The following is a 27,173-nucleotide window of genomic DNA, read 5'->3' as shown; positions in this document are numbered from 1 at the left end:
TATTGAGGAAAGGTTAGACATATTTCGTAGTCTATTACCTTGTTTCGTGCCACTCTGCCATATTACTGCCTTAATAGGGTCAGAGAAATGAAGTATGATCTTGGATGATCCAAAAAGTAGTAATAGCTGAAGAAACTGAGCAGAGCTCAGGGAGACTCCCTTCACACACGACGTGCGGTGAAAATCTGAGGAGAACTGCCTCTGCTGGGAAGGTTCTAGAGGGTGCTGGCAGCTGATTGGCTGGGACCAATCTTTGGTTCTTTTTTCTATAATGATGTAGATAGGCTACTAAGACTTGGGCCTTAGGCTTTTTCTTTTAGCCTACTACTATTATTTACTCTTGGCACTACTTTTGTATTTACCGTGGGACTCCCGCCTCGGCGACGGGGAATGATTCAGGCATGTGAATCTATGAAAGATACCCCAATACTGGATAACTGATTTTTCAATTAAAATAAATTGCAAAGCACTGTGCATTTCCTCAGTGGAAATGTGTGGGAAGAACCTTCCCAGCTACACCGAGCATGGCAGTGATCTCATTCCTATGCTGGTGAGTAATTAGGTGATGACTCAGAAAATGGATGTGTACATAAAAGGACAGGTTATTTTCTTGTAGTCCTGGCTCTGCATTGTAGGTATCTTAGTTAAATTCAAGGCACGGTCCCCACTTGATATGACAGATGCTCTCAACCACAGACCACAGACCTTGAACACAAAGTTCGCCTAGATGGGTTCCCCAGCCCAATATTGATTAGTCTATGACGATCATCTGCTAAGGCAGCTCCTGTCTGAAAAGCATGTTTTTCAGGATATTATTTTTCCACGACTATGAGAGGCTGCTTTACTGTAATCAAAAGTTGATGTCTGTTGTCCCATTTATCCTTCCATTGAGACCATTGATCTTCCAGACAATGTTGAAGTGGTCTCAAATGCAAACTTACATGGAGGACAATTAAAAAGGAAAAAGCCATAGAACCCAGCAAGGATGAGATATGACGAGTTGTTGGAATGGGAGGGTGAAAGCTTGTCACAAAGCAGTCAGGCTTAACTTAGAGGCAACATATAAAGTATTTATGCAGCACACAAACAGAAATAAAAAGTGAAAACACAACACAAGAAAAATCACAAACCAATTTAGGAAAATAGCTTACATTTTAATAATTAAAAGGACACCTGAATGACACAAATCCAATCTGTCCCCGTGCCAGCTCTACCTGCAACAGTTTTGCCCAGCTTGCTTGCAGTTAGCTACCCTCTGCTGCCTGTCTACCAGCTGCCCTCTGCTTGTGCCTACTCCACTCGTTTTTATGCCCTCTGCTTTGCCTTTTCTGCTCACTTTTCTGCCCTCTGTTTTGCCTTTTCTGCTAGTTACTCTCTATTTAGACTTTTTCTGCTCGTTTCTTCCATCCAGCCGTCTTCCTTCTCCTGCCATCCAGCTTTCTGCCATACCCATACCCCCAGGATGTATTTAATTGAGGGCGCGACGCAACCCCATTGATCAGGTCTTCACACCAGCTCCCCCTGCGACAGCACTCCTGTCCAGCTTGCTTGCAGTCCGCTGCCTTCAGCGGCTTGTCTACCTGCTACCTTCTGTTTGTGCCTTCTCTGCTCGTTTCTCACTCTGTTTTCCCTTTTTCTGTTGGTTTTTCTGCCCTCTGTTCTGCCTTTCCTGCTTGTTTTACTTCACTCTTGTTTGCCTTTTCTGCTCTGTTTTGGCTTATCTGCTAGTTTTTCTGCCATCTGTTTTGCCTTTTTCTACTAGTTTCTTCACTCTTCTAGCTGTTTTCCTCCTCCCGCCAACCTGAGCCCGACCTACCCCCAGGACCTACTGAACGGAGGCCGCAGCACGACCTCATTAAGCAGGTCCCCTTACCAGCTCCCCCGTCACAGTTCTCCTTTCCAGCTTCCCCACAGTCTGCCACCCTCCTCTGCCTGTCTACCTGGTGCCCTCTGTGTGCACCTCCTCTGCTCGTTTTTCTGCCCTCTGTTCTGCCTTTCCTGCTTGTTTTTTACTGCCCTCTGATTTCTGCTCTTTTTGCTGCTCTTGGTTTTGCCTTTTCTACTTATTTTTCTGCCCAAAATTTTGCCCTCTTCTGCCTTTTGTGCTCGTTTTTCTGCCCTCTGTTTTGCCTATTGTGCTTGTTTTTCTGCCTTGTTTTTGTCTTTTTCAGCTCAATTCTTTCCTCTTCCCACCTTTGCCCTCCTCCTGCCACCAAGCGCCCTGCCCATCCCTCAGGACCCCAGTGAGCAGGTCCTCGTGCCAGCCTCCTCTGCAACATTACTCATGTCTACCTAGCACGCACTCCGCCACCCTCTGCTGCCAGTCTACCTGCTTCCCTCGGTTTGTACCTCCTCTGCTCGTTTCTTGCTATGTTTTGCCTTTTTCTTCCCCCCATTTAGCATTTTCTGCTCATTTTTCTGCCTTTGTTTTTTTTCTGTTTCGCCTTTTCTGCTTGTTTGCTGCTCTAGGTTTTGTCCTTTTCTGATCTGTTTTGCCTTTTCTGCTCGTGTTTCAGCCCTCTGTTTTGATTTTTCTACGTGTTTCTTCCTTCTTCCTGCTTTTCAACAAGACCTAGCTTTTCGACAGAGACCTCGCACCCCAGCACCCAGATACCCCCAGGGGAGACACTGCTGTTCCACAAATGTGGATTGATTGACTGATTGAGTAGAACCGGAGATATGCAATTTAAAAGTTTAGGTAGATATCGTGTCTAAAAGCACAAAGCACCACTCATGGTCATCTGGTCGTGCTATACCTTGTGAAAGGCATAAGTACAGGCCGACCACGATTGAGCGCGTGCCGGGTACAAGGACTAGGTTACTGCTGAAAAAGCTACCTTCTCAAAGTTGCACACGAAGAGTTCAGTTCACAGTGGAGGAGGCCCCAAGGAGAAGGAAGAGTGTCGCGGATGGCTGTCCCCGTAGCACAAGGAGCAGGTGAGCCATCACAGACAGTCATTGCTTTAGTGTGGTGATCCAGTCAGGCGTTGTGGAACGCTTTGCTGGAGCTTCACTGCAGTCTGTAACTCGAAGTGCAGATCTCGTGTTGCCGGTCATCGTTGGCGGTGGCTATAACGTGAAGAGTCTGGTTCACCGGAGCTTCTTGTGGGCGATCGTCACTCATGTCTCGGTGCAGACGGGCCCATTCAGAGTCGTGAAGGGCCCAAAACCTCAGGTTTTTACCTTTCTTATGAAGGACCTGGTGTCGCACCTCTTGGTGATCTGGAACTCACACAATAAGAGGCCAGGCAGGTTCATTTGCAGGTCCAGTGCAGCAGGTCAGCAGGGACATTGCAGGGAGGCCTGTGGAGTTTGTTCTGTCCCTGTAGCTTAAACAGGAGGTCAGCCAAATGACCCTTGGAGTCACTCATGTTAGCCAGGGATGGAGGGAGCAGGTCCAGTCTGCCTTCTCAGAGAGCAAGGCTGTCCTCTGACAGCAGCAGGGCATTCCTTTCAACAGGTTCAGGAGTGCACTGATACGTGGCTCTGGAGGTCCAATATTTATACCTGGTGCCAGCCTTTGATGTGGGAGAATTCTGGAAAGTTCTTCCCCTTTCCCTTGTCATGGCTCCAATTAGTCTCGGGGGACAAAAGTCGGGTGACAAAAGAAGGGTGGCAGGGTCCTTTGTGCGTGCTAGAGGCAAGCCCTTTGACGTGTAAGTGTGGCAGGGCACAGCACCGCCCCAGCCACCTAAATAGCCCATCCTGTCCATTTAAGTCACTGACCAAGGACACTGACAGAAGCCACAAATGGTTAGGACAAGAAAATGCCAACTTTATAAAAGTAGCCTTTTCAGAAATTCGACTTCAAATCTAACTGTAGCATTAAAGGGGATTTTAAATAAGGATTCATTGGAATCCACATAGCATATTTGTCCCTTCTTCCAATTCAAATGTATCACATATTAAGTGTAATAGGGTTCCCAAGTGTTAATCAATGGGAAAGACGGGCCTTACAGCAGTGGAAAACAACCTTAGGAATTTTTCATGACTAGGCCATGTAAAACTTGAGCACGTCCTACTTTTTAAATACAATATGATTTAGAAGACTATTTAGGCCTGGCGAAAGGTTTATTTTGCCGAGTCAAAATGTCAGTTTAAAACTACACTACAGGCTGTAGTGGCAGGCCTGAGGCACATCTGAAAAGGCTATTTTGGTATGTGGCGCAATGAACACTGCAGGCTCACTAGTAGAATTTAGTTTACAGGCCCTGGATACATGAGAAACATTTAGTAGGGACTTGCAAGTAAATTAAATGTGAAAATTAGATGGAGGCCAATTTTACCTTGTTTAAAGGGGCGAGCACCAGCACTTTATCACAGCAGGGAAAAAGTGAACAGATTATGAATGCCGGCAACAAACGTGAAAAACCTCTGGGGAAGACTCTGCAAAAAGGGCCAGGACCAACAATGGTTCTATCAGAAAATGCTTGTTGCTATACCAGGAACACATGGACTCACTGAACAAGAACATTAAGGGGTGTGGCAGCCCTCAAAGCTGTGGATGGTCACTGTATGTGGGAGAGTGTGGATTATCAGTGGGGCAATGTAGGTTTAATGTGTTTCTATATGTCCGTATAGGTGTATATTAGCAGGGTCAGAATCTATAGTAATACAACCAGATACAGAGGCATTAATTGGCCTATTTGGTTATCCTGCAAAGGACAGTATGTGAGCACTGCTAGAACAGCAATGGTATTCCCATGTTGATGGGCTGCTGCGTGCACTTAGTTTAGTCATCTGTGGGGTGCAGCAATGCTGCCTACTCTGCGTAGGTGAAAGGCAGAGGCTGACAAGTATATGCGAGATTGCACGTTTAGGAATGTACACAGAAAATGGCCCAAAATTGATGCATCCCAGCGAGGTGGCAATTAAGGCGCGACTGCGCCTTATCAAATATAAAATCCTTCACAGGGTCTATTATGATCAGGTCAGACTACATAAGATTGGCGGGCTGCAAACCCAAACTGTCTGAGATGTGGACAAGACCCAGGGAACGTCCATCACACAGTATGGGGCTGCCCACTCATACAGACCTACTGGAAGGTGATCATAGGAGAACTCAGTAAAGTAATGCAGACGTGCATGCCCCTAGACTCGATATTTATATTATTAGGGATCCCCAGCAATGCAGATATAGGCAGACCACAATTGATAACCAGTACACTATCCCTGGTGTTCGCGAAAAGAGACATGGCAAGGCATTGGGGCACTCCGGCCCCGCCGACATTACACAAATGGAAGGCAGGAATGGATATATACATGGCCGCGGAAAGGGTCACATATAAGGGCAGAGGCTGCCCGGGGAAATTTCACAAGATATGGGACAGATGGATGAAATACTACGGACTCAACCTACTGGAGAAAGACATGCAGACCACCAACGACAGGGAATAGAACAGCTATCACTACAACACTTACCCAGGGACGATAGAATACTCTAAAATGGTGATTCGAATGGACATCACATGTCTCGGGTAAGGGAGATGTACTACTGAGGTGTTTCAGACATACTTCAATAGAATATGCACTATGCTCGTATATGTTTCACGGAACCGTGAAGTTTCTGACGAAGGTTGTTTATGTCAATGTGCGATGACAGTTGTGTTTTCTACTGTTTCTTTCTTTTATGGAATTGAAAACCAATAAACATATTCTAGAGAAAAAAAATGAAAATGGACTAAAATTGTCTTTCATGAGAGAACATGAGTAAACTAAACAAAAGCAGGGTGAATGTGGGAAGTGTACTGATCAGGTTGAAAGTGTGATTTTATTGAAGCTGTATGCTAAGTATGGGGAAGGTTGTGTATGTGGTCGCATCTTTAGAGCATGAGGGGTTGTGTGTGTGGGGTCTCATGCTTGTACATGCATGTGTGTTGTCTTTCCTTTGTGAACCAGATTAGTGATGATTGTTTGTGACTGGCATGGAGTAAAGGCTTGTGATATACGTGAATGCCCTTGGTTAATGCACATACAGCGGCAAATGGAGCCTAACAGCTAACTGTCCAGACGTATGATGGGTATTGCCTGTTACAGTGAACCTGATCTGTGGTCTTGTTCCACAGACCCAGATGCCCAACCAGAAACAGGTTGATAGGATTTAAATTATCCTTTCCAGGCACCTAACTCACAAAATGAGCCTCAATCTAGTAACCCCCCCCCCCCCGATAGCTTATCCCTCTACCTGAGCTCCTCACCAAATTCAGTCTCAACCCCTAAGACTTAAAGAGCTCAGCAGAAGAGGAAATATGATCAAATGGGCATAGAAAAAAGCAAAGCTAGGTAACTATACTCCTTTAACCTCAGCTCCTCACAGCCCTTACTGCAGCATACTACAAGGCTCAACCATCTCTCAACTCCTCCTTTATCATGGCCTCATGCTCTTATAGGGCCTGAGGATATCATTAATGTCACATGTTACTAGTACACAGATGGCATGCAGATCACCCTAAAACTGGAAAATGCCATAGACATTAATATATAGCCAAGCCTACATGACACCTTGTCACAGACGAAAGGATGATGACCAACCATCTTAGAAAAACCACAGGAGTATAACCCACAAACCAAGCTGAGATATGGGTAGATACAATATAAATACAACAATATCTCAGCCGGATTCATTAATTTGTATGTACAAGACATTACAACAAAAGGCGAGAGACACGTTATTGAAATAATGATTAATTTGAAGAAAAATAAAGAAAGACGCTTGAAAATTTTAATGTGAAGAAAGCTTATTACAACAAGAATAACGATTGAACGCTAACTAAGAGTGCAAAAGGGAGACACTCTCCTCAACCAGGAGTGTGCATTCACGCAGTTACTATCCTTACTCAGGAGGATTTACCTGATTGCACCACCGACATTATCAACTTGATCTACACCACTGTGATTACTTTGGAGTGCGCTACTCTCTTTCATTCCAGTCATTCCCCAATCGAAGAGAGAAGGACACCGTCTTTTGAGTATTTGTACTTTTCCTTGTGCTGTGGATGCCCTTTTGGAGGCACGTCAGCCTTAGATTGATACAAAACATTGCCACTTCTTAATCAAGTAAGCGGTTATTTAAATGTTTGTGGTTTAAGTTTTATTCTCAAAGATGGCATAACAAAACTAATATAATAAGGATAGCACAGGGGCCCAGCGGCCAAATGAATGCGGTGCAATTATCAAGACAGCTCGGATATGGAAACCAAATAAATAATAATGCACAAGAATGAATAGAAAACAAGCTGCGATACGGGAGTGTGGTTGCGCGTTCACGCAACTTTTGTTTTAAAATAAAAAATTTAGAAAGCATGCACGCCTCGCGCTGCGAATAGAGAAAAAAAAGGGAGGCATGTCGGGCGAGTGGTGCGCACCATGACGAGAGAGGAAAGCCTGATGGCGCCTCTGCTCGTCACTGTGCGCGTAACCGCACGCTCTATGCCACCCAAAAAGCTGTGGTCGGCCTTTTAAAGCCCACTCACTAAATGTCTCGCCAGAGCAGCGCGTGCGCTGGTCAGGCGAGACCTAAAAATGGGCAAGCATCCAATGGCTAAAGAGATCTACTGCACATGGCTGGCACATTGGAAGACTCCAATATAATCCATTCTTGGAGTCCCCCAAACACCGTACTGCCCAACCAACCTTAGCTATCTCAAATGTAGAATGGGTAAGAGTAGCGCACGCCATCCATGCATCTCCATGTCATGACAAGGTCATAGTGTTTTAATCAACTGCTGCAATTAGCATGGGAGAGAAACAAAAATAATGAAAATCATAAGCACAACACAGGACCTGTGGAGTAAATTATTAATGCCAGATAACTGCAATTATAATTTGAGTGGCTCATTCCATCACACTACTAGGGATGGCGCTCCAAGACCAGAACACCACTCTAGTCACTCACACATGGCACCAAGACATTTCTCACATAGGTAAAAACAACACTCTTCTAACAAAGCACTACTCCATGTCGTAGCGTGCTACCCATCTGCTCTTCAGTGCCCCACAATGGGTAGGAGGCTCTATCCAAGTTTAACAATGCAATAGACTACAACTATGCAGACGACATGCAAATCTTACTAATGCTTGAAAATCCATCAGACAATGCTTACCAAGGATCAATCACTGGATGCTACCGAACTACTTCAAATTCAACAACTCTAACACTGAATTGCAAAAATGACAAATTAACCAACTTTCATCCTACAAACACCTGGTACCAAGCATTAGGGCAACCAACATCCCACTCAAGAGCAGTTATGAATTTGAGGGTGCGTGTGGACCACAAGTAAATCAAGGTTGCAAAACAAAGTTTCTACAGGACGAGATTTCTGTGTAGAATGTTCCACCACCTTGGCTTCTCTCCAGCAGTTGAAGTGACCATCGCCTTAGGGCTCTCCCACCTAGACTATGCTAACAGAACCAGCACTGGGGCACCTCTCAATGCTTCAAAAATTACAGAGGAATCAGAATACAGTTGCCAGAACCTCGAGTTCTCCATACAGATTCACATCTGACCAGGGAACACAGCCTAAAACTGGCTGACTTTAGCTAGATGCATCGCCTTTAAACAACGCGACCACTTTCCCTTTAACAAAAACTCTGTAACTACTGCCAAACAATAGCTGTCATGTTCATACTGGCCCATGCGAGATGGCTCCCAGAAACCAGGTGTAAACGGGAGCACGTTGTGACCCTGCCATAGGAAATGAAGCACTATAAAAATTGCACTATGGAATACAAATTGGTCCCTAAACTATGAAAGATCAAAGTGTACATCATAAAATAAGTCCAAACATTCAGTTATCTTCCACTACTAAACTTAAGAAATATTCTCTAGGGCGCATTATATAAATTGTAAGTACTTGGCGGTGGTTCTTCACACGAGAGGAACTCCAATTATATGGCAGCAAAGCCAGATGACATTTAGGAGTAACTCCATTTTATGGTGCAGAACTGACTAATACAATTTCAGTTGACTCTGTAAGCTGTTGTACTGTTATTCTTCCCATTCCAGATGTTTGGGTAAAAGGCATAACAATCAAGTCAGAACAATAGTTTGACTATTCTGTGGCACAGTCAGTTTTATAAAAAGCAGTTGATGGGGATATAAAAATGAAGCATAAATAGAAAATTGCATGCAAAGTAAAAAATGCCAGAGAGGACAAACAAAATCTTTGCACAGGTTTGTAAAAACCTCTGCACAACAGCAAAAATACAACCATAACACCTACACACATTCAGAGAAAACAAAGCATTAAAAAAAAAAAAAGGTAAGGAACATTCCAGCTAGAAATGTCAAATGAACCTAGTGTGAGAGTGGAAACAAAAAAACCTGAAGAAGCCTTAATAACAGCTTTCTGTTACATAAAAGGCGCTCCTTTATCCAAAGGAGGTTTATAAAATAAAGAGAATCACTTGCTCAAAGTGCTCCAAGAGTATTTCACGTGACACCACCTAAAGCGTAGTGCGCTTAATAAATACACCACGCAAAAACACACCAAATGGCCACCTTCCATATTTCTGCATGACGCTTTGGGCTGTACATGGGAAAAATAAATATATGAAACTAACAAATATTTCAAAAGGGACTGATCAGTTTACAATAGTATAAAAGCTTGGGATGAAAGAAACTCCTCAGGACAGTAAAGGCCTCCTAAAATATAACGCTTATTTATATTAGGCTGTCCTTTTGCAACTCAGCTACAAAGGACTGTTATAGGGACGTGCTCGGTTAGTAGAGATTTGACATGCTACCAAATGGAAGACAAAACAATGCATATAAATGATTTCGCAAGCCAGTGTTCCAAGTCAACTTTATTTCATCACCCGAAGTTGCTAAATGACAGTAGCTTAGGATGCTGACCTCAATTTGCCAATGAAACTTTCAGCCTCACGTGATAAGTCTGTTGGATCAACAGAGATGAGATAGTTGGAGGTTTTGCTCTTCTTACGCTTCCTTCCAGCAAGCAAGAATGTCTGAAAAACACAACACCTCAATTACTATAAGTACCTGAAATGCTGTGAACATAAACCGTGTGGCCTCAAACATCATTTGCCACATTCCCCCTACAGTCCATTTGTGAACAAGTCAGTCTATTTTTAGGATTCATTTGCTCAAACTCAAGGCTCAAAAACTTACCAATAGCAATGATCCTTTATAGTTACTATCTTCTGTACAATTATTGCAGTGCTATACGTCTAGGGGAGAAATTTGGCATGTAGCTAATCTCACCATTCAAGGCCCAACATGCAGAATTTGTGAAAGGAAAACCTTAAAATGGAGTCCCCTTTTGTAGATCAACAATATTTTTGTGTCACATAAGATTAATGAACAAGTTACTTACCTTCAGTAACGCACTTTCTGGTGGATACTATGTCGAACCGCAGATTTTTTACATGAATACCCCAAGCTGCCAGACAGAATCTGGATATTTTTATGAGCATTGCTCCCACACACCAACAAGTGCTGTCATACAGCTTTTTACCACTCCAGAATTAACGCGAGAGCCATATAAATGTGCCACCCCTGCAGGCTGATGTCTTGTCTGTATGAGCCATCAGACGCAGAGCTTACAAACTGTTCAGATGTGACCGTGTGAGATATCTAAAGTGGGATAAGTGAATTCCACAGAACGGGCAGATGGAAGCTTGGTGAGGAATCTGCAGTTAGCTAGAATATCCACCAGAAAGAGCGTTACTGAAGAGAAGTAACTTATTCTTATGATGGACACTTCTAACCACAGAATTATCACCTTGTGAATACACACCACAGCAGTATCTCCCAAAGAGGTGGGTCTGTGGAATGGCTTAACCCAGAAAGTCCTACGTGCCCGAACAAGCAAAGTGCCCTTTCTGCCTGATCTGTCTATCAAGATAGTAGTGCTTAATAAAAGTATGGATTTACGCCCACGCAGTGAGCTGGCAGACTTCCAGAACAGGCACTCTACGTGCCAATGAAGTGATAGTAGCCTTGGCTCTGGCTGAATGAACCCTCTGCCCCTCCGGGGTCTGCTTATTGGCCAATGCCTAGCCGATTTTTATATAGAGTACTATTCACCTTGATATTGGCCTTTGCTAGACTACCTTTCCCTTCTTCACCCCAGCAAACCACACAAAGAGCAGATCGTCCAATCAATGGTCCTTGGTGCAATAAACGTAAAAACTCAAAACTCTTTTGGGGTCCAAGTGATGGAGTTTCTCCCTGTCTTTCAACGGGAGAGACAGAGCAAAAATTATCAGAAGAGTGATAGATTGTCTAACATGAAAAGGTGTCAAAATCTTCAGCAGGAATATCTCCATGGTCTGTAAACAGGTCTGTCCAGGAAAAAGGTGGTGTATGGTGGCTGAAGGTATAGAGCTTGTAGCTCATTCACGCTGAGGTTATCAAGCTCAATAAGACTGTTTTCAGAGTTAGTAGACATAAGGGGCAGCATGTGTCGGCTCAAAAGGGGTACATACATAAAGGAAAGTGATAACCAAGTTAAGGTTGACTGTGGAATTACAATAAGCCTGGGTGGAAACATGGGTACCAGACCTCTAAGAAAATGCATCACTACAGATGATTTAAATAAGGACAATCTGTAAAACGGCTCAAAGGGCCATCAAGCAACCCGTACCAATGTCCAAAGCACATCTTTGCTTGGCTAAAGACCGTACATAAAGCAAAACATCCAACAACTTTGCTGTGTAATGGGTATGTATGGTGGGAATTACACCAGGCCACAAACTTATCCCAGCATCCAGCATAAGCAGTTTTCATAGGACGCATAGTCGCTAGAATGACATCCACTACTTCAGGAGGGAGTATGAAAGAAGTCAACAATCAGCACTGAATCGCCACACAGAGGTGTAGACTGTGCAGGTCCAGGTGCAGTAGCCTGCCTTGCTGATGCAACAGAAGATCCTCCAGAAACGGCAGCTTGATCGGAGGACAGATGCGGATGCTAAGAAGTTTCAGGTACCACACTCTCCTGACCCAATTCGGAGCCACTAGGATGACTTGAGCCGGGTTGTTCCGGATCTTCATAAATCAGGGCAGAAGAGGTACCAGTGGGAAAGCATATAAAAGTCCCATGCTCCACTCTAGGCACAATGTGTCTCAGAAAGAAAGCCTTCTTGGGAACTCCAATACACAGAAGTGCTGACACTGCACATTCGGGTCAATGGCAAGTAGATTGAGCCAGGGTTCTCCACATTGTACAAGGTGGAGCTGCCATTCGCAATCTGTTAGGTGTCGCCAGCGGAGTTGGATTGCCCTGGCCTTCAAACATCCCACATGGTGGTTCACCACAAGGAAGATGTTCTGTTAGCTCAGCTAGTTCCAGAGACGCAGAGACTCAGGAATTCTCTACGCCCTGTTTGTTGCACCTTCAGATGGTGGTGCTGTCCTTGAGAATCTGGACCCACCTCCATTTGAAAGATGGTAGGAAGAACCTTCAATGGCAAGCTTATGGCCTGTAACTCAAAAAGGTTGAAGTGGAGGCGAGTCTCTGCCAGAAACGAAGCTCCTCTGATCTTCACCTCTCCCAGATGACCTCGCCAATCCAACAGTGACACATGTCACCACTGTCAGCTCTGAGTGTGGTAGGGAGAGGGGTCTGCCACTGGTCCAATTGTGGTCGAGCAGTCACCAGTGTAGGTATTTTGCAACATACCCTGAAACATAAAAATCTGACATTGAATTTTATGTAGTTGAGAAGCATGAGTTTAAGAAGTTTCAGAGTCACTCTCACTGAGAACCAGGATTGAGGATGAAACATCGGGGCCTTAGCCTGAAATTGTTGAAGAGGGAAAGCTTGAAAGTGCACCGTATCTAGGATGGCTCAGATGAATTGGAACTTCTGCGAAGGAGTACCCCAAAGATGTTAAGAGGTCTGTTGTCATCTGGATGTGGTCTTCGACTGACTGTGGTGAGCTTGCCTTCAAAAACCAGTCATCGAGGCAGGCCAGGGGATGAATTGTACTTCCAGACTCCATAGATGTACTGCAACCACCACCATCACTTTCATGAACCCCCAAGGGGCACTGGTGAGGCTAAAGAGGAGCACAGTGAACTGAAAATGCTCAGGCCTACTATGGTAACGTCTGTGGGACTGCAGGAGGGCAATGTGGAAAAAAGGAGTCCTCAAGGTCCAGAACTATTATCTAGTCGTCTGGATCTAGGGCAGATAGCACTTGAAAATATGTGAGCAACTTGAATTTGTCCTTTTAATTCAGAGGACAAAGATCTCAAGTGGGACGAAGGCCTCTGTCCATCTTTCGCACAAAGAACAACAGCATTTTGCTCCTGACAGCCTGGTCTTTATCGGCCGGATCTAGAATCCCAGCCTCAAAAGGACTAGGACATCTTTTGCTGTGGAGGTGGACATTGGTTGTCTTTGCACCAAACTGCATTTGAAGCCTTGGAAGGGTTAACACTGTCAGGGATACTGCTGGAGGAGTGCAGAAAGGCAGAGGGAGCACATAGTGATCCTGCATTCCTTGAAGCACTCCATGGCCATGTCTGCCTTATATCTGAAGAGGCTGCTACCATCAAATGGCATGTAAATTGGTAATGCTTGAATCTCACCCAAGAAGCCCATGGCTTTTATGTATGTTTGCACTGAAGCACCACAGTGGTACAGAGTGACCTTTCCAAGCAGCCAGTGGAGTCCAGCCCGGAGCCGATGAAATACTTCAGTGTGTACATACCATCTTGAATGATCTGTGCAAGGTAGACACGGTATTTTATCAAAGAGACTGTTGGCAAGATCTCGCTGGCCATATCCCATAACACGTCATTGCAGGAGGCAACGGGCATTTACTGAGCAAAAGCAAGGGTGACTGAGGAATACATTCTCATTCCAAATGCCTCCATGAGTTTTGATTCCCTATCAGCAGGCGCAGTAGGGAAAAAGTTAGCGGTTAGTCTACACAGACGCTACTTAGTGGATGCGTCTAGTCCACTAGTCCAAGTTTATACTAGGACTGTCATCATCATAATAACAGGATGCAGCATCCCCATCATCTAAAGTATCACAATATTCTGAGTCAATGTCAAAAAGAATGTGGAGTATACTAAGAAGCGGCAGCGTTCAGTAAGAATGAGGTTGAATCAGGTGCACCAGTGACTGTGGAGGGTTCAACTTTGGTTGTGTCTGGTTCACTTGGGAGTCTATTAAAACAATGGGTTCTTCCTCCAGTGCCAGCAGCATCAGTGTCATAGTTGCTGCAGGAGAAACTGGCATGGATTGTGGCATTGGATTCCAACCCAGGTAGGACACTGGCCCTGGAGTCGGCAGATCATGAAAGCAGAATCATGAGGTGCAGATGAAGTAGAGGATAGATCCACCAATAGTAGTCTGTCTAGAAGCCTTCTTAGATCCTTGTGGCTCCAAGGTGCGCCAGAAGAACCTGGAAGGGTCAAAAGATGTACAACGTGGCTTCCTTAAAAGCCTCTACTTGTTGCGGTGTTGCAGATGAACTCTGGAATTCGGGTTGCACCAGTATGAGCTGGTGAATAGTTTCTTCAGTAGATCGTGACCGAGATCAGGAGTAGATCGGGACCGAGATCAGGAGGCCCTTGATGTCCCTACAATTTTCCTGGATGACAGTGGCGTGATGAGGGAGAGTCATGGTTTGACTTCTTGTGTTTCTTTTTTTAGTAGGATTAACCTGACAAATTGTGAAGATTACCGTAAGTGGAAACAGATTTGAAAATGCAAAGGGGTTCTCGTCCTCTGCTTCGCCCTGTACAGGCCCTCACCGAGCTCTGCAGAGCTTGCCTTCACTGTTCCAGATCCAGGCGCAGTCCCAGCATAGTTATGCAAAGACCTGAGTCACCAGAGACATAACAGGTGGAGATCTGTCACCAACATTTGTTTGTTACAGTCCCTACAAGGTTTTAAACACTGTAGCCTTTAGAGGGGAAATGTTCCATTGCACACCATGGGAAATTTTGAGGAAACAAATCATCAAAAAGATGAGAATAAGTGGAGGGAGAAACTCTGGATCAGGGTTCAAAGACGTGGAAATAAAGTAGCGGACGTCAGCAAACAGGGGTGGCGCATATATATGGCCCCAGCTGTACGAGGTTGATGCGGTACTCCATGCAGTACTACTGCAAGACACCACTTGCTGGTGTGCGTGACAATGCTGACAAAAATCTCAGGATCCAAGCTGGTACCTGGGGATATTCAGAAGGTGAGGAATCTGTGGTTAGAAGTAGCCATCAGATATATGCAATTAATATGAAATTGTAGAGACGGGCGTGGCCTGACCCAGAGGAAAATGGCCGCTTGAGCCACAGCTCAATCGCCTCGATGACACATTTCCTCCTCTACAATGGGCCAAGATCTGCAAACGATGCTCTAAAATACAGGGATAGGGCACCGGAACATGTAGGGACAGAGGCTCAGGCTCCGAAATTCTGCCTGACACCCCTACTACATCGAAACACCATACCCTGAACCGAGCACCCGGGGGCGGCTGCTCCCATCCCGGCAACAAGAGGAGGCCTGTGATTGAAGCTCCATCATGATCGCCGCCATACAAAGAACCAGAGATTATTGCCTACTACCACCATGCAGAATGGAAAGGGAGTGATTATGGTCACCATGTTTTTTGCTGAAGAGCGGCTTCCCTTTATTAAGTGAACGGCCTAGCATTAACTCGGCCAGGCCATAACCCAGCAATACCTACGGAGCAAGTGCCGATATTTGCTACCACCAAACGGTTCATATTTTAAAATAATCAGCACCTACCCTTTTCTGCGCTCTCCTTGCACTGCGCTTCCACCGCACAGTGGGCGACCCATGTGGGGCAAATATTTCTTGCTGTTTTGCCCAGGACCATGCGGTGAATTAGATTACTCAGACCACTCACACTGGTACCACCGCTGTAAGTTTAGCTAAGTTTGGTGTGACCCAGCGAGGTACCATCACAAAGGAGGTGAGCGGGAGAATCGTTGACAAGTCACAATCCGCAGCAAGGTACCATCACAGAGCAGGCAAGCAGGAAAATCCTTTCTCAAGTCACAACCCTCTGGCAGTTGTTAACCAAGTCCCTCCTGTCCTGCGCTCACTCAGGATAAAGTCACCTGCGAAGTGTAAAGAACATCCACAACTCATAAAGATACCCGAGGCCTGAAACCTTCACAAACAGTCTAAAATTACCTTTAATCCACATAAGCATTATAGTGGTACTAATGTCAGTATTGTCATAATCCTGCACCCGCCCCACAATTAGCTCAGTGCCTTCGCAAGATATCACTCCACTGACACTATACCATATATGTTACAATGGAGTACAAAAGTGCGCAAGCAAGGCTATAAGTTATATGAAAGCACAAAATGCACAATACCACCAGCTAAAGACCATTAAGAATTACCCTGAAGGCATTCACCTCCACTATTTTGCACCTCTTATAACTTCACGCCATACAACAAAATATTTGGCGGTTTACTATTCCAACATTGCAGGTTTGTTATTAGTCTATGATCAGAAGAGAACCTGGAAATTCTCAACACCTCGGACCAAGCCGGCTATAAACTCAGCTCAGCTGCAATTACCTGCAATAACCAGAGGGGTCAGGGCATCAAAAAGGCTGAAAAGGATTCAAAATCGGACAAAGTAGGAACCACAGACACCAGAATCACCCATCAAAAACAATACTGAGTTCAAAGACACGATGAACTACATCCTTAACTTGCCCAACCACAAAGGTTAGCATGGACTTAATGCAGCAAGATAAGGCAGGTATGAGATCCGATGTTAAACAAATCACCGATAAACTATATGTAGCCGAACAGAGCATTAGCGATCTGCAGGATAAATCTCACTGTAAAAAAAGATCCCGGCTCTCTTCACAAAAACTCAATCCTGATGCAACACTCCATTGCTGAATTGGAAGATAGAAACAGGAGGGGCAACATAAGATTCTTTGGCTTTCCTGAAAACTGTGAAAGGAAACATGGTTCTTGCATCACCTTTCTGGAGGACTGGATCTCTCTCAACACTAACATTTCCTTCGATAAATGATTTGAGCTCGAGAGAGTACATTACATCCCAATACGACAAAATGACCATGCAACCTCAACTAGGCCACCCAGACTGATAATCTGCAAACCCCTCAGATACCAGCACGTGGAACTAATTCTAGAATTCATACGCAAACTAACATCTCATGGAAAGGCCTCCGATTCACCATCTCACAAGACTACTCTAAACCCATGGTCAAAGCGAGGAAAGGCTTCCTAGACTATGAAGCATGAGCATTCTCTTCTCGTTCTCAGGCCCTGCAAGAATTCGTATCTTCCACAAAGGTACAGCACACTTGTTCCATGACCAACGGGACCTGGCCTCCTTCCTAGACAACATCCAAGAGACCGAGATGGACAATTCTTCCAACACAGGGACGTTGTTCAATATTATAATTTTCTATGCCACCCTTTCTGCAATATGTGTTGAGAAGGCAGTTGTTCTGTGCCCACAATACCATATGCTTTCTCACACCCAATTGCTATTTGATAATATATGTCGTCTCTCATGTCCGATCAGATGTTATGTCATGAAGTCTCTGTTCCAAGATATCCGTTCTGGTATTGCAAGTACATGCCTAAACAGACATATCCTAGTTTAAGCTTTCAATGCACTCATCCAACGAATAACTTCCATTCACGTATGCTATATATAAGCCAATAGGCTGTCGCAAGATAATGCACTGTTATAGATGCTTTAGGTGTCATACTAGGATACTCTAGGTTTGATCAATTTAAGGTAGACACCATTAGTAGAATGTTGATTGGATGACCTCCTGCCAAAAGATAGTACTGCACGATCCAGCGACAAATGACAAACTGTTCCATCAATTTCTTGCTTGGCTAATGATAACCGACAAATGTTTAGTTGTTACAACCTACCAAATGTTGGGCCAGCAGGTCCTCCTACTTGATTTTTATAACCGTTCTTAGCTTCTGCCATTGTCATATCAGAACTTCTCTCATACTTTTATTGCCCTGGTTATGCGCATACCGCAAGATACAGCTTTTCCCAATGCACTATTGTTTTTACTAATTAAATATTTACGAGCCTACATCATGGCACCTTGGAGATGGTTAGTCTCCTCCTTTGGGTCCCATGCAATTCCTATTCCAGGGGGGGGGGGGGGGGGGGGGGGGGAAAGAGTCTGAGGGGATAGGTTTTGATAATGGTGGGCTCTCATTACTTATGTTATTGTTTTCTTTCTTCTCTTCTCTTTCATTTTCTGGTGATTACCCCAACCTCTCATCTATATCCAGGTCGATCCTGGATTGCATTAGATACAATGGATTGGTGAACCTAGCCCGTCCCATGTGAATCTCATCAGGCGGAAACCCAACTCACAACACGTTGGGATGACTCCACTTATGCACTTGTCTCATCACTCATGTCAAAGTGTGACACCGTACGAATTATTTCCCTCAGTACAAAAAGGTTGAACCATCCAGTTAAGAGGAGGCAAATTATTGAGTACACTTTCAAATTTAAAATATTACTTAATACTCCTGGGGGAATCTAAGCTTGCATCTTCAGACATATCCCCCCCCCCTTTAAAGCTCCATGGTTCTCAGAGGTCATAGGTTGACCCGCTTACAAAAAGAAAAAATAAGTTCTTACCATCATAACCAAACAAGCAAAAATTACTGTTTTGGACACCCTCTTTGCAAAATGGGAGATGGATACTTAAATACTTAATTTTATCTACTGAATATCTATGCACCAAACACTAATGACATTGATTTCCGGAAACACATTGACAAATTGATTGCAGGTCTTCCCAGTGGCTTCCATGTGATGATAGGGGAAGCCTTCAACCTTCCACTTGACCCATTATTGACCGTGGCTCGAGAGTCAAATTTAGACCATCGCCATCCCATAAATTACTTTCTCTGGTAGACACATGGTGTATCCAACCCTCAGATACAAGGGATTACACGTTCTACTCCCCAGCACACCAATCATTCTCTAGAATCAACCACATATTAGTATCCAACAACATGGCGAGAATAAACACAGACTCATTCATAGAACACAGACTGGTCTCTGATCATTCAGCCATACTAGCATCTTTGGACTGTGCAACAACCACTCCTGAAGTCAAATCCTGGGGACTCAACACTGATATCTTGCAAGCTAAAAACCACCTAGAAACGATCTGCCAAGCCTTCACAAACGTTTTGTCTTGAAATCCCCCCCCCCACCCCCGTTCAAACCCCACTGTGACTTCCCACCCCAAATGAGCTGGGATGCCTTTAAGGACACTATTAGAGGGGTAATAATAGGCATCAGCTCTTATATTAACAAATCTGCAAATGCCCAGTTAGATTCGGAAAAAGGCACACTCCTGTAAGACACCCTACAGCAGAAAAAATATGAATGTAACAAACTACTAAGGCCAATTGGTGACTAAATTGAATCAGATAAAATTGTGTGGAGGCAACACTGCTGGGAAAATGTTAGCCTGCTATCTAAAGAACAATTCACAATTGACTCCTGTCAGGGCCAAACAGGGACAACTACATTTAGACCCCCTCAACATTTCTAATGTCTTCTTGGAGCTCTACAGACCACTGTATAATGAAAACACTAACATTAACCCGGCAGACAGCTTGACCTACCTAAATAAGCTCACCTTACCCAAACTAGATGACCATCACTAGTTCTTACTGATCCAGACCATTACCAACTCGGAAATATAATCAGCAATCAAGTCCCTCAAAATTGGGAAGGTCCCTGGACCAGATGGCCTTATTGCCCAATTCTATAAATCATAGTAGCGTAAACTCCTACTAACCCTCTTTCATGAATATGCAGAACATGGGACACATCCGAGGCACTACTGTGGAAGCCACCTTAGCCCTGCAACCTAAAGAAGGAAAAGACCACAAACACCCTAAAAACTATAGGCCAATATCGCTCACCAATTTGGACTGTAAACTTACACAAAAATTCTGGCTAAATGTATCGAAGCAATACTGCCACTCTTGATCAAACCATACCAAGCCAGTTTCCTCAAAGGCAGACTGTCCAATGATATTAGACTTTTACGACATGTCCTGTAGATCTCAAAACCCAAGAACTCCCCAGTTGCCGCATTAGACCTTGATGCTGAAAAAGCATTCGATAAAGTTGCGTGGCCCTTCTTGAGACCACCTTGTCTTTCTTTAATCTAGGTGAGTCATTCATAAAAATAGTAATGGCCCTATACTCAAATCTCAGTGCTAAAATAAGGTTCAACAGAGTATTGCTGGACTCATTACCACTCAAACAAGGTAAAAGGCAGGGTTGCCCCCCCCCATACTCCCCCTTCCTTTTCCTACAAGCCATCGAACCACTTTTGCTGTTGCTTAATTAACAAAACAACTCAATAGGCATAAATATTAAGGGCGGATCTTTTAAAACTGCTGCATTTGCGAACAACATTTATTTTTAATCACTCACATTATGACCAATATCGAGGACTGTGCTGCAGCTTCAGGTTATACTATTAATAAGGATAAGTCGGAGGTTCATCCACTGAATATTCTTTGCACCAAAGCAATCTTGGGAAAGTCGCGATTTAGCCTAGCAACCCAAATTCCTTAATTATTTAGGACTCTAATTCAATGACAGTCTTACCGAATCTGACGCAATGAATCCCTAGAACTCCAAAATGTTCAAAAATTTTTTTGAAGGCTTGCCATCAAAATTTCTGACCTGGTGGGGCAAGCTTGAATCCCTAAAAATGGTTATTACTCAGATTTCTAACTACTTACTAAACATGTCCCCCATTCTTTGGTCGGACACATTTTTCTAGAACTTAGACTGCCTTCTCAACGAAACCATTTGGAACTCTAAAAAGCCACGTATCTCCTTAAAGAAACTTAGTCTACCTAAACTCTTGGGCAGTTCCAATCTTGCCAATTTCAGAAAACACCAATTAGCCTTTCTGGCTGCTCACAGGATGAAATCGTTTGACAACACTTCTGACCTTACAACTCCATGGCTCTCTTCAGAGCGGTTGCTAATAGACTATCTCCCTCTGATGTGGCTCCTAACAATTTATAAAGATCATCATCATGTCCTTGATTACTAGACTTTAAATCACACTACATGTATCTTATCACATCTTGATCTTTGTCTTTCAGCTGTAAAAATCAAACACACCCTACAGTCTTCAATCTGGTTCAATAAAGACCCCAAACTTGACCCAAATGTCCCCGCTGACAGCGGATGGAAGTCAAAAGGGATAGCTACAGTGGGTGAGCTTGATCGTTCTATATTTAAAATGAAAATTGGAATACCGCTTTCTGATTTTTAAAACTTCCTCAAATTGAAAGTCTCAGTCTCTAAATACAAAGCTTTCCATTTTAAACCTGCCCGCTTCTGATTCTCTTAACAATACTTCAAAGAGGCGGTCATGTGGCCTCCAAGATCTATATCAAGCAGAGACCAGTATCTACCTCAGTATGTGACGCCACTCAACAGAAATGGCAGAAGGACTGGTCTCAGGATGGCCTACGCCAACCGTCTGACATTGACTCGCTGGATTAAGTTATGGACTTCCCCATTCACCAAAGAATACCCCAAACCTTGCCCAGACCAAACTACATATCCTACACAGAACTTATTACACCCCACACCAACGTACAACACTGTGCCTTATAGATAAGGATAACTGCTGGACCTGCAATTCACCGCATGCAGACCTTTGTCCCAAGCTATATGATTGCCCCCTACTACACAACTATTATTCATGACATCATTGACGATATCCTACAAACTAAACTACCATGGGAACTTTTCATTCTCCATATGCGGAACCTTCAACCCTTTATACACAACGGACTTACAATGAGAAGATGTATAATTATCTGGATTATTCACCCTCGCCTACAAATCCATTCTCTCCTCCTGGAAGTCATTGGGAAATGCCCCAATAATGCCTGGTGGGAGTGGTTGAGATACATTAGGGGTGCGCACACTATCCTCTCTACCCAATACACCTGGATATCGGCTAACAAGGCTCTATGGAACAGCCTCGACCGATAGCTAGAGCTAATTAATCTCCACATGAAATATATTTACTATTTCTGTCCTAACCAGCCCACTGATACAATGCCGTATTATTTCACATTTGAACTCCCCCTCACCTAGTTATGCTGAGCTGTGGTCCTCCCTGTAAGGTACAGACAGGATCCTCGAGATAAGGTTGGGTAATCACCCCTTTGCATAGCTCTTCCCTGCACTCGCTCGCTTTCCTACTTTCTCTACCCACTTCTTTTATTTCTTTCCCAAATCATGGTTGTGCAATAGTGATACTCTTCCCTCGCTGAGCTCTTCAATAACTGTATACCAGCATTTGTACCATCAAGAATACAATTGTGAAAACATACTCTGTCCAGAATGTACTCAGCTCTTGATTGTATGCCAACCGTCTGTTTTTGTATTTAAACTTTCAGTAAAAACTTTTGAAATAAAAGTAAAATTATGGGGTGAGGGTAACATTTCTAAAAGAGCACAAACATAAGGACTGCATATTTTCTTTGCCCTGTATGCTGGTCACCACTACATCATCAATTGAATCTACAAAATTCAGATGTGGTTCTAAAGGTTTACGGATGCACTCTTGAATAAACAACAACGAAGACGCTAACTAGGGTGTTAATGGTGTTGCTGAAATTATCCTGTGGGACTGACGCTATGTTCAACTAAGGAAGAACTGAGTCCAAAGAATGATAGTATGAAGCGCAGAGAAGCTCTAGAGCCTGTCACTTGACCTACCACCCCTTTACAGTTTTCTCTTGGGCTTCTTTAAAGACAGAGAAATCAATTTGACCAATTGTGCTGTAAGTAACACAGCAGGCTTCAGCAGAGGGATTGTACAGGGCAAAATGAAACAATGCACTTTTAAGTGACTTGATGATGGCATGATGAATGTTAAAACAACAAGCTTTCAGAATCTCAAAAGATGCCAACTCAACTTATGGCCAATAGTGGTATTTCAATGCTGCCCTATCTATAATTCCTTCTGATGTGGCTGAACCCAGAACATCTCCAGATTAATCTGCCTTTGTTTTGAATACAGGGTAACAAAATAACTAGATCATTTATTTTTTAGGCAATTTAGTCTATAAATGTAAAATGCAGCTTAAAAATTATAAAATTGTAATGAATGTATGCAGTACATTAAAAGAAGCACTTCCTGAGTAAGGGAAACGGTTAATAAAAAAGTTCAGCCATAGAATAGGGCATTGCAATATAGTGCTAACAGGTGAATTACAAGTTTTAAACGGGACTACGAACGTTACAGCAATTACATGGTATGCTGCCTTACGCATGTGTATTAATTATTGTTTCACTTGGGTGTATGGATTGATACCATTCAAGGTCAGGATTGTGTTTAAGTGCAAGAGTTAATTATAACCAGTAAGGCCAATCCAAGGGATCAATTGATAAGGTGCTGCGTGCATCAACTTGTGGGCAAGGCTACACCGAGAAGTGAGCTAAGAGGTCCTATGGTTAATAAATACTAAAGACAGGGGTGATTAAAAAATCCAATGTTTCGGCTAAATGTACTGAAATCAGATGTGTATTTGCGCAAGGGGCTAAGAAATGCCTGGCTATTATTACTGTAATGTTACAGAAGACTGGTAGGATTACTTATACTGGGCACCCGACAGAGGCAGGGTAAGGCAGGGGAGCAGGGTAATTGGGGGTCAGAAAGGGTAGGGGCCAATATAACTTGCGGCCACGTTGGTCTGGCTGAAGTCGCCTAACAACCAACTCGTGGTGACTTCTCAGTGGAGGGAGAGAGCGATGGCTTGCGCACCCAGCCTTATAGAGATTTTTCATGGTGGTGGAATATTCCATGTTTAATCTCATGTGGATCTAATGAAATAGGGGGTATGTAATGTCAAGGTCGAAGGTGCTTTGTGCTGTAGCCTAAAAAGTCCAGAGGGCTGGCTATGGTAGCGTTGCAAAGTCTAACAGCTTAGCCTGGGTCAAGGGGCCGGCAGCTAAAATTCGAGCAGGGAATGATGAGTAAAACAGTCTATGACCATGACCTACTGGCCTGGCTTATCTCACAGTGAGCCAGTGGAGTATAAATGCTATCAAGGAATGTGTGAGTTCATACACACAGGCTCATGAAATAGAGATCAGATCACGTTAAAACAGATACATGCATAACATCTTACAGCCCGACAGAGGTTAGAGCCAAGATTGAGTCTCTGAACATTTTATCCACTTTGGTCAATAATTTAACCAAACCATAGATTGCTGGGGGATGGGAGTCATTCAAAAGGAAATCAACAGCTGCCTCTATTGTCTCTTGTTTGATCGTTCTGCTATCATCAGTTAGTACTGGGCAGATTCAGATAAAATGAGGTAAATACTCCTGGGGCTGAATGAAAAGGCAACACTTACAGGTGGAAAGGTGAGTCGACCATGGCGGGAGGAGGTCTAGTGAAGAAAAGTTTCCCATCCTGATTAGACAGAACTTGATTTTGTGGTGCACAGAGAAAGTAAAGTGTCAGCGATGTATCATTGCACTTCTCTTCAGTCGTAACTCCTCAGTAGAAGGTGTGCATGCTTTCTGAGCCTGAAAGTCCGACGATCCTGTTCAAAGGATTCTTTATGGAGAGCTTTGTTTAGCGCCATTTTGAAATGCTGGTGGAGGTGGTTTTGATACCAAAGGGCTGCAGCAGTTTTGAGTTCCAAAGCTTCCAGGAAGGTATGCTTCCAGGGATTTTGAGAACCTGGGTTATTCCCTGAAGATGCTTCCAGCCAGATTAAGTTCTTCAATGTCCCTGCTTTTGTGGCACACGTTGAGCATAGATATTTAAGGATGCAGACTTTCTGTGCCAGACCTTGATTGCACAGCATAAATTCCAGATCTGGGCTGCGGAGGAATATTGGGGGAGCTTGAATAGTGACCTGAAGACAGAACTCTGGGATTTGGTCAAGAAAGTGCCCAGTTTCCCATGGAAAGCTTCAAAACTGTAGTCCAGTGTGGGAATGAGTTTAGCTTTTACTATCTTCAGCAGAGGATCTATAGTGGGCTGCTTTGTTCGTTTGAAGATAGTTTGAAAAGTAAATTGTAGTGAGATGGCTTTAGGGTTTACAGAATTTTAGTGTGTTGAGTACCCTCACTTGTCTAACCAGCATCCGAAGTACTTGTATCTTGGTGCTCTTGTCAAGCAGCTTTTTTTGAGATGACATGTTCTGGGTATGTTCCTTTTCCGTCCAAGGATCACGATTTTAGCCTTTTTGAAATTCACAGTCATTCTGTTTGTGCTACTGTGCCAATCAGCCTTTGTAGTCCCTTTGCTGTTTGGCTTAAAAGGACTACGTCATCGGAGAAAGGCAAGTAAGTGATAGTATAATTTCCCAGTTTAGGTGCGTCGCTGACTACCGCGTCCAGCGCATGAACCAGATCGCTCATTAGAACGTTGAAAAGGGCTGGGGCTAAGACACATCCTTGCTTAACTTCTTGCTCTATCTTTATTTTGTTGGTGACTGATAAGTAATCTAGTTTCACTCTGGCCTATGTTTCTGAGTAAAGTAGTTGAATTCCTCAGAGCAGTGGCTCTGGAAAGTCCCATGCTTTAAGTTTTGACTAGAGTAGTTGACGATGGCTTTCTTAAGTACACAGTTAATTAAAACCTTTTGCACGAAGTACTAATGTTTAAAAATACTTTACAAGAATAGTGACATAAAACAGTAATTGTAGCATGGCGGACGGGTTCTAAGTAGGCTCCGTCCAGCCCTTCATGTATACTTCATTGATCCTGCTCCCTCGGCCACAATAACCCCCGCCTGCGGTGTCTGGTGGTTGGGAGACTAGGAGACGCTTGTTGGCGGTGTCAGCGGGCCGGTGTTCCAGCCTGCAGCGGCGGTGTGACAGAGATCGGCCCTGAGGCCTGCGGGAGGCGCTGAGACCGCGGTGGCACGGAGCAAGCAAACCTGCTCCACTTTAATTGCCTGCAGACGCTCCCAGCAATACGTAGCGGCCTCCCTCCCCCCCCCCCCCCCCCATTGCTCGGCGGTCAGTCGGACCGAAGAGGAGGGTGTAGACGGTTGGGGAGGCAATTGTTGCTGTTGCCGCCATCTTGGGCCACCCGTCAGTGGAGCTCTCGGCCCGTTGCGGATCCTATGGCTGGCCCGTTGGTACCTGGGGCCAGCCTGGTGGTATCGGCAGTCGGCCGAGGCCCGCCCAGCCTGGGGCTCTGCCTGGTTTACCATCGGGGGCAGGGGGCCTGGTGCGTGGCCCCCGGACACATCTTTGTGGAGTGCTGGGCTCCGGGGGTTGGGCCATCCATCGACATACACGGGTGTGCTCCTGCTCATCTGCACTGTGCCACCGGCTGTCCCTGGTTTCCACGGGGATCGCCCCTCTTTGTCAGATCGGGCTGCGGGGAGGGTCCGGGTGCCGCCGGATAAGTGGTCATATCCCCGCTGGGCCCGGGGGTGTGCTGCGGAGGCCCGTTGACGGTGGCCAGCTTCCCCTGGTGGGTCTGGATCCTCCGCTTTCTCCCCCCCTCGTCATCTTCAGGTCTGCGCGGGGGATCGGCGGTGTTATCGGACCGCGTGGGGGTGCGGGATGGTGACCGTGGCCCGCTGAACCTTCTGGTTCCTTTGGGTGGCCCTGTGGCTCATCCTGTTCGTCCCGGAGGCCTCTTGTTGTATCTGTGGGCTACCATCGGGGGCCCAGGCTCTGAGACATATTGACCTGCGCGGTGCTTTTGGACGCCCTGGCAGACCCTCCCATTGCCCTCTGGTTCACTGTGGGGCACTGAGACTCACCCACCCGGGGATCGTTGTCGGAGAGGGTAACTTGGCGGGCGCTTCGACAGTTGAATCGAGCTGCGCGGGCAGCGGCCAGACGGCCGTGTCACTCCTGTGCTGCTACGCTGCTCTGCCATCCGGGGGTGATCGGTGGTAGCGCCTGCCTTTTGGGAGGCGGGTCCCGAGGGTATTCCCGGCCCACCATGACGAGAGACAAAACCAAAACCGGTGGGGGATCATCTAAGCAAAGTACGTTGGAAAAATTTGCTGGCGGCTCTGCGGTGGCGGCGGGGGGGCTAAGGGCAATGTTCCGGACAATGCTGCCCTCCTAGCGGCGATTACCCAATCCAGGGATACCCTGGACGCCAAAATAGGGGCGGTGGGTTTGGACGTTA

General features: G+C 44.8%; 1 protein-coding gene across 3 annotated transcripts in view; it reads right to left on the bottom strand.

Moving 5' to 3' along the window:
- The window catches only part of TULP3 (TUB like protein 3), a 498,377-nt gene that overhangs the window by 118,738 nt on the left and 352,466 nt on the right, over positions 1-27,173 (bottom strand). For all 3 annotated transcript variants that reach the window (XM_085652317.1, XM_085652315.1, XM_085652316.1), the window contains one exon: positions 9,857-9,969. In XM_085652317.1, coding sequence (XP_085508443.1) covers positions 9,857-9,969 — 113 coding nt within the window. The remainder of the gene's footprint in view (positions 1-9,856; positions 9,970-27,173) is intronic.

The sequence above is a fragment of the Triturus cristatus genome, chromosome 4_1 (assembly GCF_964204655.1).
Source record: "Triturus cristatus chromosome 4_1, aTriCri1.1, whole genome shotgun sequence".
Taxonomy (NCBI): Eukaryota; Metazoa; Chordata; class Amphibia; order Caudata; family Salamandridae; genus Triturus; species Triturus cristatus.
Note: the sequence above shows the minus strand (reverse complement) of the source record. Positions and strands in the feature narration are given on the sequence as shown.